At 58.5% G+C, this 14,196-nt stretch overlaps 1 protein-coding gene across 4 annotated transcripts; it reads left to right on the forward strand.

Annotated features, from left to right (window-relative positions):
- Positions 1-232: 232 nt before the first annotated feature.
- Positions 233-12,417, forward strand: MCAM (melanoma cell adhesion molecule). Of its 4 annotated transcripts, XM_071576292.1 has the most exons (16): positions 277-409; positions 4,060-4,187; positions 4,294-4,507; positions 4,624-4,694; positions 4,790-4,877; positions 5,007-5,180; positions 5,260-5,387; positions 5,537-5,699; positions 5,789-5,910; positions 6,154-6,292; positions 7,531-7,652; positions 8,996-9,131; positions 9,257-9,334; positions 9,764-9,908; positions 10,282-10,399; positions 11,150-12,417. In XM_071576292.1, the coding sequence occupies exons 1-16, from the start codon at positions 343-345 to the stop codon at positions 11,177-11,179; spliced, it is 1,923 nt and encodes a 640-aa protein (XP_071432393.1). In that variant the 5' UTR covers positions 277-342; the 3' UTR covers positions 11,180-12,417. The 4 variants fall into 4 exon arrangements, with proteins under 4 accessions (XP_071432391.1, XP_071432392.1, XP_071432390.1 ...); XM_071576290.1 differs by lacking the exon at positions 10,282-10,399 and having other exon boundaries at positions 233-409; XM_071576289.1 differs by lacking the exon at positions 9,257-9,334 and having other exon boundaries at positions 268-409.
- The last annotated feature ends 1,779 nt before the right edge of the window (positions 12,418-14,196 follow it).

Raw genomic sequence — 14,196 nt, forward strand, 5'->3', positions numbered from 1 at the left:
GTGAGAGATTCCACCTCCAGCGCCCGCCTGTCTGCCTGGCCCAGCCCGTGCACGCCCGGGCAGGCAGGAGCTGGCGGGGCAGGAGCCCCTCGGGCCCCGCTGGGAGCGCGGGGGGCTGCGCGGGGGGGACCCCGCACCGAGCGGTGCCCGCGGCTTGCGGGGCCGGGCACGGCTTGCGGGGCTGGGTGCGGCGGCGCCCGGCCGGCTGCCGCTGGGGGGTGATAAGGGGCCGCGGGCGGTGGGCAGGCACCGCGCCTTCCTCCTCCTCCTCCTCCTCCTCCGCCGCCTGACGTCAGCCCGCGGGCCCCGCTCAGTCGCGGACGGCCGGCGCTGGTGGAGGGCATGGCTGGGGGGCGACGGGCGGCGGGGCTCGCCCTGGGCTGGGGCTGCTGCCTCCTGTTCTGCTGCGGTGAGTGGCCGGGCGGTGCGGGCGGTGCGGAGCGGTGCGGGGCGCGCACCTGCGGGAGCGCTCCGGGGCGATGCGGGGCGAGAGGCGCGGCGCGGGGCGATGCCCTTCGCCCCCGGGGGACACCGCTCTGTAGGGTGGGTGCAGGGCTGGGCATTGCTGGTTCCTTTGCCTCTGTGCGGCTCCTGGGAGCGGCAGCCGGCGGGTTTTCCCCGCAGAGCCGCTGCGGGGCCAGCCCGAGCAGCCCGGAGCGCTGCGCCCCTCGGGCGGTGCCTGGCGCGGCGCCGGGAATGCTCGGATCGCGGGGCCAGGGCAGAGCCCAGGTGGGAGCAGCCCCACCGCGCCTGGGTCCCGCCCGCACCGCACCGCCAGCCTCGCAGGGGCGGGTCTGGGGTCCCGTCCCGCTTTGGGGGCCCCTCTGCAGCCCCCCCAAGGCAGGGCAAGATCGAGGGGTGCCCCACGTGCGTTCAGCGGGCTGGTTGTTATTGGGAGGCATCCACCCCTTTCCTTCTAAGGACTTTTTCCCTGAGCGCTGTGTTTCTCTTGGCTTTTTTAGAGCTTTCTTTTTTTAACCACTTTCCAGTCCATTTTCACCCTCGGGGGGTGGCTGGGCTTCCTGCCCTGCCCCACTCCCGCATCCCGCATCCCGCCCTGCCCTCCCCAGGGGCCCGGGAGCGGTCCCGGTGCTCCCTGCCCCGCCGCGCTGCGGAGGTGGCCCCGCCGCTGGGAACCTGCCCGGGCCGAGGTGCTGGAGCCAAAGGCAGGCTCAGAGCAGAGCCTAAGGCAGGCTGCTCCCACCCCCGGCCCGTGCCGGGATCCCCTTCCCACAGCACATGTGCCGAGCCAGGAGCCTCTCAATGGTTGGCGGCGTCGGTGTGTTTGGAAGCCGAGCCACGTGAAAGGTTTGATGCTTCCCAGAAGCACGAGGGGCCATAGCCAAGACATTCCCCGGCCAGCCAGTGCTGCTGGATTGGGGTCTGAGCCCACCCTCGGGCTGCCAGAGCCGCCCCAGCCCCTTCTGCACCGGGATCCGGCTGTTCGGGAGGTGTCTGGATGCTGTCACCGAGCTGTGGGGGGAGTTGAGAGCTTTGCCTCTCTTGGTGCACACGACGGGGCCCTGAGGGGGCGGTGGGGTTGTTTTGGGGTGCCAGGTGCTGATCCCTACGGCAGCAGAGCCCTGGCTCCATCCCGTCCCCGGGGCGGGGGCTGTCGGGCGCTGCAGGTGGTGCTGCTTGTTGCAGGGCGGGGGCTCCGCACGCTGTTCCTTCTCCCTGTGCAGAAGGCAGGGCGCAGGTGGAGCTGTTCTTTGTGAGCTGGGGCAGCCCCGCTCGGGGCTCTGTGCCCGAGGAGCAGCTTTCCCTGGGAACAGCAGGGCAGCGTGTGCGCGTGTGGCTGGCAGCAGGCGGGAGGGAGCTGCCCGCAGCTGGTTTCCCTGAGAGGGCAACACAAACCCGCGGAAACCTCAGGCATCCCACGTGCGGCCCCAGACCCCTGTGGTGCCCCTTCTTTGCTGCGGGCCGGGGGGCTCCGCGCCGGGGGCTCTGTGCAGCAGCCGCTCCTCGCACACCTCGGCTCTGCAGGAGGCTGGCGAGGGACTGTGCTGCTCCCCACCCCCTTCCCCGCGATCTAAAAGCAAATCTTTGTTCTTGTGGAGCTCTGGCTGCCGGCCGGCTGTCCGCCAGCCAGATGGAAAGGCACGGGGACTCTCCTTCCTTCCCTGCCTGCTCGCTGCAGACGTCCCCTCCAGAGCTCTGGGTCTCCCGCTGGAGCTGTGCCAGGCGCTGGGGGTGCACGGGCACGGGCTGGATGGAGCTCAGCTCTGCAGCTCCGTGAGCGGCCCGTGGGTCTCCAGGGTCCCTCACCAGGCCGGTGTCTGCAGCTGTGCTGGGCACAGGGGAGGATTCCCAAGTCTCCAGAGCCTGCTGTGCCAGGGTGCCTGTGCCCAGTGCCCCTCGGGCTTGCCCACGCAAATAGCAAAGGTCTTGGAGCTGCAGAAGGAAGCCTTGTTGTCCCCAGGGTTGTGGGGGACCTCGTGTCCTCCAGCTGGATGCTGGGTGCTCCTTCCAGCTTGTCCCAGAGGAGGTGGGGAGCAGTGAGCCCTTGTTCCAGGCAGGGTGGGGGCTGCAGCGACCGTGTCAGCCTCCTCAAGGGCAGCGGATGGTGGGGAGGGATGTGAGCCTCATGCCAGCCGCGGATGCCAGCCATTCTCCAGCTCTGAGCTCATGGTTTCGGTTGCTTTGCTGCCTGGTTGAGGGCCCTCATGCCGAGCGGGTCAGGGGGAGGGCTGGCCACAGCTCTCCCTCTCCCAGGGGCTGGCCAGGCAGAGGCAAAGTCTGGCCTGGCTGCAGCCCCGTGTCAGGACTCAGGGCAGGGTGCAGGGCACTGCAGGGCCACACCCCAGCCCTGGGCTGCCCCAATTCTTGCCCAATTCTGCAGGTGCTCGCCTGCTCCAGGCAGCCCAGTCGTGGCCACAGAGGGTGGGCAGGTGCCTCTGGTGAAAAATTATCTTTTCCTATGCAATCCTGGTCCAGTTTCCTTTCCACAGTGCATACTTATCTGTGGGACTTTCACCTGTGTTTTTCTAGCACCTTCTCTGCCATGTTTTGCTCGTCCCTCTTTCCTTAGTGCCAGCTGATAACATGGGTAAAGACCAGAAACTGTCGGGCTAGTCCTGTGAGGTGGGGCCTTGGCTGTGCCCGAAGGGGCTCCTGGATGTGTTTTGGCACTGAGCCTCCCCATACCCACTTCCAAACAAAGAGCATTCTGTGGACACAGGAACTGCCCTTTGAAGTTGCCTCAGTGGCTGTTACCAAGCTGGCTCTGTCCTGGGAGGTGTTGACACAGCTGCTTCCTCCAAGCCTCCTGTCCCCAGCTGCCATACCTGGGCTGGCTCTGCTGCTGGGCCTTCTGTGCCAGCCCAGGGCATGCAGGTTGAGCCCTTTGCTTTGTCACCTGCAGGGATGGTGGCAATGACACTCCCAGGCTTGTTATGATGCCGTCCTTTCCTCTGCTCTGCCCAGCTGGGCTGCTCTGCTCCCAATCCCTTGGGAAGCTGCTCCATTCTGTCCTGAATCAATAGCCATTACCTTGCCCATCCGTTCTGGAGTGTGGCCAGGAGCTCCATTACTGCTGCGGGCGGCTGGGCCAGGAGGGAAGGAGGGTGCAGGGTTGGGCCAGCTCCTGCTCCCCAGGGTGTGGGTCCCTGGGGCCACCCGTGCTGTGCGTGGGCAGAGCTGGGTCTGCTGTGTGGGCAGGGAGGGGCTTGCCTTGGGAATGCTGCAGGGTGGGTGCTCCAACCACAGTGGGGTTCTGAGTTCCTGCTGTGGTGGCACGTCAGAGCTTGTGGAGGGACCTGGCAGTCCTGGATGTGCCATGGCCATGGTGCTCAAGGATGTGCTGCCCCCCTGACGGGCCCTTGGAGGGGCAAAGGGAGCAGCAGGGGAGCCACAGTGGGCTGGGACACGGCGGGCTGGGACTCCCCTCCTGAGCTGCTGCCCTGTGTGCCCACCCTGCTGTGGAGGAACAAGGCATCTCCTTTCTGCTGAAAGATCCCTGGGGACTCTGGCATAGGACGTGGCTCTGCCCCACACTCTTTGGATGATGGAGATGGGGCAGGCACAAGGGCTTCCCCTGACAGCAGTTCTGCCCCACAGCTGCAGCCAGCAGGCTGGAGGTCTCCACACCAGCGGTGGTTGAAGTGGAGGTCGGAGGCACAGCCAAGATCGAATGCAGCTTCTACACCCCTGACAATGATTCCTACACCTACATCGACTGGTTCTACGTGAGTGCTGGCCTGGGAGAGCAGTGCTGGGTGTTGGGCTGCCCGGGCCAACTAGCCCAGGGCCTTCTCCTGGGCTGCCAGCCCAGCCTGGTCCCTCGCCCTGCAGGTGGATCGCACCAACAGCCGGGTGAGGCTGTGCCACGTTACGGAGGGTGAGGTCCTGAAGGATGACACTGACTACAAGGAGAGGCTCTCAGTGGGGGAGGACAAGGCTCTGTCCATCAGCAAGGTGACAATGCAGGATGTCAGGACCTTCGTGTGCCAGGTTGGAGCAGGGAGCTCCAGCGTGGGCGAGAGCCGCACCGAGCTCCGCGTCTACAGTGAGTGATGGGGCAGGAGGGCAGCACGGCTGGGCAGCTGCTCTGCAGGGCTGGGGAGATGCCATGCCATGCCATGCCAGCCCTCCTAATACCTGTGGCATGGCTTCTCTTTCCAGAGGTCCCTGAGACCCCCGAGATTGATCCCAACCCAGCAGGCATCTCAGTGCAGAGCAGTGACATCCCACAGGTGAGAAGTGGCCCTACGCAGGGGAGGGGGAGGCTCCCTGCTCCCCTCTTCCCCGTGGGAGCACCCCATGCTCAAGGCTGTCTGTGCCACCTCAGATTGCCAGGTGTGTGAGCAGGAACAGCTTCCCGGCCCCCAACATCACGTGGCACAAGAACGGGGAGCAGCTGCAGCTCCAGGAGAACCGTGAGTGGGATGGGGATGGGGGAAGAGGAGCTGGGCTGCCTGCGCTGCCCAGGGTCCCATCAGCTGGGGGCAAAGGGAGGGATGGCACCTTTTGGGCGCGGTTGGGAGCAGCAGCCGTGTCCCCTGCAGAGGTGAAGTACACGCGGACACGTGAGTCCAGCGGGCTGTACACGGTCACCAGCACCATGTTCGCGCCCGTCACGCGCGAGGACCGCGACTCGCGCTACCACTGCACGGTGCACTACTGGCTGCGGGGGCAGAGGCACGCCCTGGAGTCCAGGAAGGTCATGATCAAAGTCTTCTGTGAGTAGGGGGCCTGGGGGGCTGTGCTGCTGCCTGGGCAGCGGGGCCGGGCACCCACCGTGCCCCTCCGTCCCCCCAGACCCCGCAGAGCACCTGAAGCTGCAGGTCATGCCACCCTCGTCGCTGGTGAAGGAAGGGGACAATGTCAAGCTGGTCTGCGAGGCTGATGGGAACCCACCTCCTGTTTTCAGCTTCTACAAGAGAGAGGTGAGGCCAGAGGGGACCTGGGCACCTCTGCCTTGGCAAACACCTTGTGTTCTGGTTGCTGCTTTTGGGGGCACCCTGGAGGGGCCTGGGGAGTGGGATGCAGTGGCTGTGGAGGGCTAAGGGCTCTGCTTTCTCCCCACTGCCTGCAGCTGGAGGACGACTGGCAGGACCTGTCATGGTTGACAGAGCCTGACAGTGGGGTCCTGAACCTGCATGGTGTGAATAAGAGCAGCAGTGGCCTCTACAAATGCCAGACCCTGGACCTGGATGATATGACACAGCTAGAGAAGGAAGTGGAGCTTGTTGTAAACTGTAAGACAGCAGGGTGGGCCCCTGGGGACCTCATGGTGGGTGTTTTGTCCCTCCTGCTCACCTTGTGCTGGTCTCCATCTCTCTCCTAGACATCGAAGGGGTCCGTGTGGAGATGGAGCCGTCCTCCCCTGTAAGGGAGGGGTCCAGTGTGACACTGAGCTGCGATGCCCACAGCCCTGTGGCCCTGGACTACCAGTGGAGGGATGAGAAGGTGAGGGGGAATCCAGGTTCTGTCCTGCTCAGGCTCAGCCTGGGCTTTGCAGCAAATTTGGCAGAGTCAGGAGCTCACTCCATCTCCTGCTGAGAGCCCAGGGAAGGATTTGCATTTCCATGGACCTGCACTGTCCATCTCCACCTCGTTGCCTCCTGGCAGCACTGCAGGGAGCCCTGAGCCTGGTGGGAGATGGGCACAGAAGTGCCTGGGACTTACTACTGGACCCTCCCTTCCCAACAGGGCAAGAAGGTCGCAGAGGGGAACCAGCTCTTCCTGAGCAACCTCACCTTCGAGACCCCCAACAACTTCAGCTGCAAGGTGGTGGCACCGAGTGTGCCAGGGCTGGAGCAGAGCAAGGAGGTGACTGTGGCTGTCCATGGTAAGAGCTGGTGTGGTTGTGTTGCCTAAAATGAGAGAAAGAATTCTCTGGACAGTTTTGGGTGTAGAAAGGTAGAAAGCAGCTCTTTAATTGTGGTGACTTGGATGAACAAAATATATTGCACACCCCAGCAGCACAGGCCTTCACAATGTTTATAACACTATTAATTATAATATTTGGTTACACATCAAACCTCTTTGGTTACACCCAGTCCCAAAAGTCCATCCCATCGTCCTACCCTCAGACACACCCCCTGAATTTGAGTTGGTGGTCGCAGAACAACCACCCTTTCATCCCCATCCTCCTCCTCATCTCTGTCCTTGGAACAGCTTCAAGGCTTCTGAGTAGTCCTGACTTGGTTATATCAAAGGATGTGACCTTGTTATGTGTATTTCCTACAGATTAGATGTTTTTCACCTTGTGAAAGTCCTTGTCTGCTGAAATTCTTGATGAGAAAAGTTAAACAACATTTCAGGAATCTAGGGACTTTTAAACACAGATTGGCCGTGGCACTGAGTGCCATGATCTGGTAAAGGGACTGGAGTTGGACCAAGGGTTGGACTTGATGATCTCGGAGGGTTTTTCCAACCCAATCCATTCTATGGATGTGGCACTGAGTGAGAATCCACCACGTCTTGATCCAACCCCACTGTGATCATCAGCCCAGGGCACAGAGTGCCCTGGGCTGATGATCACAGTGGGGTTGGATCAAGGGTTGGACTTGATGGTCTCGGAGGTCTTTTCCAACCCAATCCATTCTATGGATGAGGCACTGAGTGAGAATCCACCACAGAGTGCCCTGGGCTGATGATCACAGTGGGGTTGGATCAAGGGTTGGACTTGATGATCTCAGAGGTCTTTTCCAACCCAATCCATTTTATGGATGAGGCACTGAGTGAGAATCCACCACAGAGTGCCCTGGGCTGATGATCACAGTGGGGTTGGATCAAGGGTTGGACTTGATGATCTCAGAGGTCATTTCCAACCCAATCCATTCTATGGATGAGGCACTGAGTGAGAATCCACCACAGAGTGCCCTGGGCTGATGATCACAGTGGGGTTGGATCAAGGGTTGGACTTGATGATCTCAGAGGTCTTTTCCAACCCAATCCATTCTATGATTCTATAATACAAAGACACTTAATGGACTGAAAGTGCTGCACTAAAAGAGCTGTACTGGAGTTTTGTGTAAGACCCAAGAGAGGAGCCCTGGTGGCCCTGACGTGCTGTCCCCGCAGGGAAGCCGCGCATCGTGGCCATCAGCTCCCCCCTGTACGTGCGGCAGGACGAGGTGGTGAACCTGACCTGCAAGGCCATCGCTGTGCCCAGGCCCTCCCTGCACTGGAACGTCAACGGCACGGTGAGAGCTGCCTGGGGGCTGGGTCTGACCTCTGCTCCTGACAGGAAACCCCTGAGGCTCAGCTGGCGGTCTCTTGGGGGTCTCTTGGGGGTCTCTTGGGGGTCTCTTGGGGGTCTCTTGGGGGTCTCTTGGGGGTCTCTTGGGGCTCTCTTGGGGCTCTCTTGGGGGTCTCTTGGGGGTCTCTCAGGGGTGTCTGGTGGTCTCGGGAGGTCTCTCAGGGTGGACTCTGGAGAGTCTCTGGGCTGTCTCTGGGGGGGGTCTCTCTGGGGGGGGTCTCTCTGGGGGGGGTCTCTCTTGGGGGGGGTCTCTCTCTGGGGGGGGTCTCTCTCTGGGGGGGTCTCTCTCTGGGGGGGTCTCTCTCTGGGGGGGTCTCTCTCTGGGGGGGTCTCTCTGGGGGGGTCTCTGGGCGGTCTCTTGGGGTCTCTCTGGGGGTCTCTCTGGGGGTCTCTCTGGGGGTCTCTCTGGGGGTCTCTCTGGGCGGTCTCTTGGGGCTCTCTTGGGGCTCTCTTGGGGCTCTCTTGGGGCTCTCTGGGTGGACTCTGCGGGGCCTCTGGGGGGCCTCTGGGGGGGTCTCTGGCGGCCTCTGGGAGGTCTCTGGTGGTCCCTCAGAGGTCTCTGGGGGGTCTCTGGTGGTCTCTGGCAGCCTCTGGGGGGTCTCTGGTGGTGTCGTTGGTGGTCTCGGGAGGTCTCTGGGCGGTCTCTCGGGGGTCTCTTGGGGGTCTCTCTGGGGGGTCTCTGAGGGTCTTGGGAGGTCTCTGGGGGTCTCTGGGTGGACTCTGGAGGGTCTCTCAGGGGTCTCTGGGGGGTTTCTGGAAATAAGAGGAGCACTGCCCAGTTCCTTCAAAAGCTGCATGCAGAGTTACCAAAGCCTCTTGCTTTTATATAATTACCTAATTAACAACTCAAAGCATTACCTAATACTGTTACACCCACTTCCAAGACCGTCCCTCCATTAGTGCCACCATCAACACGCCTCCTGAATTTGAGTCGGAGGTCCCAAAGGTCTCTTTGCCTTCCTCATCTTGCTCCTTGGTCTTTGGCACAGTATCACACCTTCTGCAATGGTTTCTTGGTCCTTGGCACAGTATCACACCTTCTGCAATGGTTTCAAGGCTTCTCAATATCTTTGGGTCATTATATCAGGTGTTTTGTTTTTCTCAGTACATTTTTACAAATAAGAAACTTCTCACCTTGCTAAAATCTCTTCTCCGTTGAAATTCTTAACAGGAATATTAAACAGCATTTATAGAAATCTTAGCAAGCCAAAGGTACTAAAAAGCTATACTAAAAGTTATAGATTTTAAAGCATCAGCTCCCTGACCCCTCCCTGCCTCCCTCCCCAGGCTCACGAGTACATTGAGGACCAGCACATCGCCAGCAACCTGACCGTGCGTGTGAACCACGACCTGCTGAGGGCTGGGGCCATGTGCCGGGTCTCCAACGACCTGGGAGTCAGCGAGAAGCACATCCAGCTGCTGGGTGAGTCTGAGGCCCTGCCCTGTGCCCCAGGAGCCCCCCAGGGCTGGCAGTGCCCCTCGCCCGGCGCCGGCTGTGCCGTGGTGGGGCTGAGCTCGGTGTCTTTGCCTCCCCTCCTGCTCTCTCAGTGGAGTCCATCAGGACAGGTCAGTCTGCTGATGGTGCTCCTGGTACCCATCAGCCCGGCTCTGGGGGGAGCCACCCACGTGAGTCACACTCTGGAGCCTGAGGAGGGGGCTTGGCTGCTGGCTCTGCACTGCATCTCCTGCTGCTCCTCTCCCTGCCCAGCTGGGAGGGAAGGACAGGCTCTGTCCCAGTGGTGGGAAAGCTGCCTGTGGTCCACCAAGTGCAGCCTCCTGCAGCCCAGACCTGCTGGGCAAGGAAGCAAAGGGCTGGCTGTGCAGGAATCGCTGTTCCCCACCCTCCTGTGGCACATGGGGCATGGCAGGCTGGGGCAGATGGCAGAGCGTGTTCGTACAGAAACTGCCCCAACAGGGCGTTTGTGTACTGAGATCTGCATCCTGCTGGGGAATGCTGGCAACTGGGGGAAAGGGATGCTTTCCTTGCCCACAAGGAAAGCTGGAGAGGACCACAGTGGGACAGGCATTGATTTCTTCCTCTGCTGTCCTGTTCAGATCAAAGGACAACAGCGGAGAGCCAAGGGGTGATCATCGTGGCCATCATCGTGGCCATCCTCGTGGTGGCCGTGCTGGGCGCCGTCATCTACTTCCTGCACAAGAAAGGCAAGATCCCGTGTGGCCGCGCTGGGAAGCAGGACATGTAAGCACTGCCACCCCCAGGGAGCCCCCAGGGCTGCTTGGCATCACTCATGCTTCCCATCTCATTGCACCAGCTGCTCTCTGCCCGGCGCAGAGCGGGGCGACAGCCCCGTGGGGGGCACACACTGGGGGGGCTTGGCAGCTTCTCCACAGGGCACTGCCCGCCCCGTCCGTGCAGGGAGGCTGTGAGGAGGACAGCAGAGTGGTAGAGCAGCCAAGGGTCCCCTCCCCAGGGAGGGGCTGGGCAGCCCAAAGCTTCCTGTGAGCCGGAGCCTCTGTCCCCCTGGCCCCACTCCAGAGCCCCAGGGCTTGGCCACGTTGTGCCTCTTCAGTACCTCAAACATGTCTCAAAAATTGTCACCTCCCTCCCCTAGCACAAGGCCAGAGGCACGTAAAGACAAGATTGTAGTTGAAGTTAAGTCAGATAAACTTCCCGAAGAGGCTGGGCTCCTGCAGGGTGCCAACGGCGAGAAGAGACCCAACGCTGACCAGGTAGGACGGGGCGTCGGGCACTGCCCTTCCCGGGGCTGGGAGCGGAGCTGAGGAGGGATGGTGGTGATCCAGGTAATGCTTTGCTCACTTCCCACCACTGCCCTCCCTGCATGGGCCTCCATCATCCATCTCCAGCGCTCAGAGGGGCCGTGGGAGGGAGGGGAGGTGGCACAGCTCCAGGGACACACGTGCAGCCCTGCTCCGTGCCAGCCCCTGGCACCTCCTGGAGCACACAGCTCTGCTTGGCTCTGCCTCCCCCCGTGCTCCCTGGAGCAGCAACCAGGCTCCTGGGGCCTTTGGGAGAGGAGCTATGCAAACATTTCTGGCCAGGAGTCAGGGCAGAGGCTCAGGAATGGGTCCTGCTCCAGCATCTCTGAGATGAATCTCTGGGTCACGTGCTTTCCTCTCACCTGGGACTGAGCAGCTGCTCCCAGTGCCAGTGCTGGGCCAGCACGGTGCCAAGGCAGGGCTTGCCACGCTGTGCAGCCACAGGATGCAGCACCTGAGCCCACTGCTGTTTTATTTGCCTTGGGCCAAGGGATAATCCCTCCCTGGTTCTGCCTGCACAGCTCGTACTCACCTCCCCTTCCTTGGGTGGGTGTTCCCCCACACTGGGTGGCCTGGGCTGGCAGCTGTCGCCCATCACATGGTGCCTGTCACTGCCACACCTGCAGCAGAGGATTGGATTCTGTGTTCATCCCTAACTGCTTGTTTTTCCCACCCCCTCTCCCTCTTTTTGCCGGGCTGAAGAGCGAGAAATACATCGATCTGAGAAACTAGAGAGGAAACCTACTAAGTGCTTTCTTCCTTCAAACCTTTCCTGCTCTTGGACTGCCTTCTCCCACCCCTGCTCCAGCACCTGGGGGGCACGGCCAGAGGCAACTCCTGTGCCAAAGTGCCAAGCCCTGGGGCGCAGGGGGCACCTCCCTGACTCACCTGGCCATTACCTCAACCGTGGGCTTGCAGGTGTTGCCTTAGCAAAGCTGGACTTGCTTATTACTCCAGAGAAGCCACAGCAATATTAGGAAGAAATATCCCACTAAGCTACTGGGTGGAAGGATTTGAGGCATTTTTTTTCCAGGTAACCTGTTCTGTACATGTGTGGGAAGGTTTGGATGCGTTTTGTTTTTGTACCCCAAACTTGCTCAGACGGGCTGGTGAAATGTAACCTGTGGGACGTGCCAGGCCCCCTGGGACGTGCCAGGCCCCCTGGCAGCAGTGGTGTGCAGGGAGGAGGAGGAGGAGTGGCAGTGGTGAGTGTTAGAGTGGCATTTGGGGAGGGTTTAGTGCTTTGCTTTGCCTTTGAACTGTCCCTGTTGCCTCAGTTAAGCCCAGGGCGCTGCCCAACGGAGCTGTGATCCCATGGGAGGGCAGTGCCTGGCACAGCAAGGATGGGTGCCCACCTCCAGGCACATGCCACACCAAGGTTGCCTGGTTTGAAGCTGGTGTGAGGGGAGGGCTCCCCTCTCCCCTCAGAATTGGGTTTTCAGGGGTGGCTGCAACAGCAGCACCCTCAGATTAAATCCAGTGTTAGACCAGGGCCAGTCAGGGATGTCTCAGGGTTTTTTGGGTTTTTTTTTGTGCCAGCCCCAGGTAAAACTGATTTATTCCTGTGCTTTGGTGGCACCTCTGGCCCCACAGCCCGGCTGGTGGGGAGATGGGCAAGACTCTGCCTTTATCTTGTGCCAGGGGCTGTGCCAGCCTCCCACCCACAGCTCCTGCCTCTCCTCCCAGCGGGATCAGCCCCTGCTGTGCCTCTAAATCACTGTACTCTGAGCTCTGCTGCCCACAAGCCTTTGCCCCCCAGCCCTGGGCACGGGGCTGGGGCTGCCCCTGGGTGCCAGGGGCACTGTGCCTGTGCCACAGCCCTGCCAGCAGGGACCTCTCCCTGCCTGCTACACGTGGTGTCCCGAGCAAGAGCTTTGGTTTATATATATTTTTGTTGGACTGTGTGTACATTTTCCAGAAGTTTTTTTTTTATATATATATGTGAAAATAAAGTACAAATTCAAGGCTGAGTTTGGAGTTTGTTCCCCTGTGGGGGGTGGGAAGGGCAGAGGGTCTCCCCCATCATTCCATGATGCCACTGAGGTTTTAACATGACACATTTATACCCCTGTAGCTGCTAATAAGTGTCATACACTAGTAATTACCAGTACTAATTATTCTAATAATCCTGGCTTTAGACTGTAATATGTGACTGTACTACAAGTAGATACTAACAGATAATATTGTCAATAGAACTTAATAGATTCCAACAGTAGAATCTATTGACAGTAATACAGTTGTATTAATAGTTAATACAGACACTAATAACTGCTCACAGATAAATCAATAACCAGATTCTGATAGAATCTAGACTTTAGAAGAGATAATTGTAATTAACCCCTATAGATACTAATAAATATTAATGCCTTTTCCCTCAGAGAACTTTAATACTCATATCTTAACTACTTGAGTTCCTAATAAATATCTTACTGGTAATAAAACTGACACTCCTTGAGCCATTTTATCCCTGTGCCCCCCCTCATTTGGCCCCAGCTCATAGTAATTAACCCCTTGGAACTCCTGTGTCCTCATTTAACCCTTTTGTCCTCATTTAACCTCTCAATTATCACAGCCTCAAATGACCTCAAGTAACCCCTCAGTGTCCTCGTTTGTCCCCTTGGATCAATTTTTGGAGACCACAATGACCTCAAGTCCCCCCCCCCCAGTGTCCTCATTTGACCTCTCAATCAATTATCACACTCAAATGACCTCAAGTAACCCCCCAATGTCCTCATTTGACCCCTTGGATCAATTTTTGGAGACCACAATGACCTCAAGTCCCCCCCCCCCCCCCCCAGTGTCCTCATTTGACCCCTTGATCAATTATCACAGCCTCAAATGACCTCAAGTAACCCCCCAGTGTCCTCATTTGACCCCTTGATCAATTATCACAGCCTCAAATGACCTCAAGTAACCCCCCAGTGTCCTCATTTGACCCCAATTACCCTCATTAGACCCCACAGTGACTTCTCTGAGGGGTTTCACTCGACTTCAGCTGCCCCTCCATGTCCTCAACCTCAGTGTGACTTGTTGGTGGGTTCCCCCTTGACCTCCTGTGACCTCTGTGTCTATCCCAAATTATCTAATTGAATTATCTAATAGGTAATTTTGGATTTATTATGTGTCATTTGTATGTAACATCCATATATTAATATGGATATAGTCATGTATATTCAGTTCCTGTATGTTCACATATATTAATATATCAATTACATATAATTATATTCTAATATTTATTAATAGAAAAGGATATATTATAATAATTCTATTCTAGAATTGTGTGAGATACAATTCTAGAAATGCTATGGAATAATTATAAAAGTCTTTTAGAGTCCTTAGCAATGTATTAACAGTCTGTGAGAGGCAGAGGAGCCAACAAATTCCCCCTGAGTGGAAGTGCCTGGATCCCAATGGATGCTGCAGAACCCTTGAGACTCCACAATATTCCTGGGGATTCCCTGGGATTCTGTTCATGGGGGGTAAAAAACCCCCAACCTGTTCATGTCCTTCTCAGGTTTTTACTCATTGATCCTCTTAGAATATGTTTTATTAGTAGGAACTGTGTGTGAAACTTTTCTCCTTCTGTTTTTCAGCAGAATTCTCAGAATTTGAATTTAACAGGTAATGGTAGGAAGTGTTGAAATAGCTACAAACTCAGCCTGCAAAGGGATCCAGGAGACTGAACATCCCAGGCTGGAGCAGGAGAGTCTTTTCCCAGGACTCACAGAACCAACACGACACACACCATG

This window comes from Pithys albifrons, chromosome 23 (assembly GCF_047495875.1).
Source record: "Pithys albifrons albifrons isolate INPA30051 chromosome 23, PitAlb_v1, whole genome shotgun sequence".
Classification (NCBI taxonomy): domain Eukaryota; kingdom Metazoa; phylum Chordata; class Aves; order Passeriformes; family Thamnophilidae; genus Pithys; species Pithys albifrons.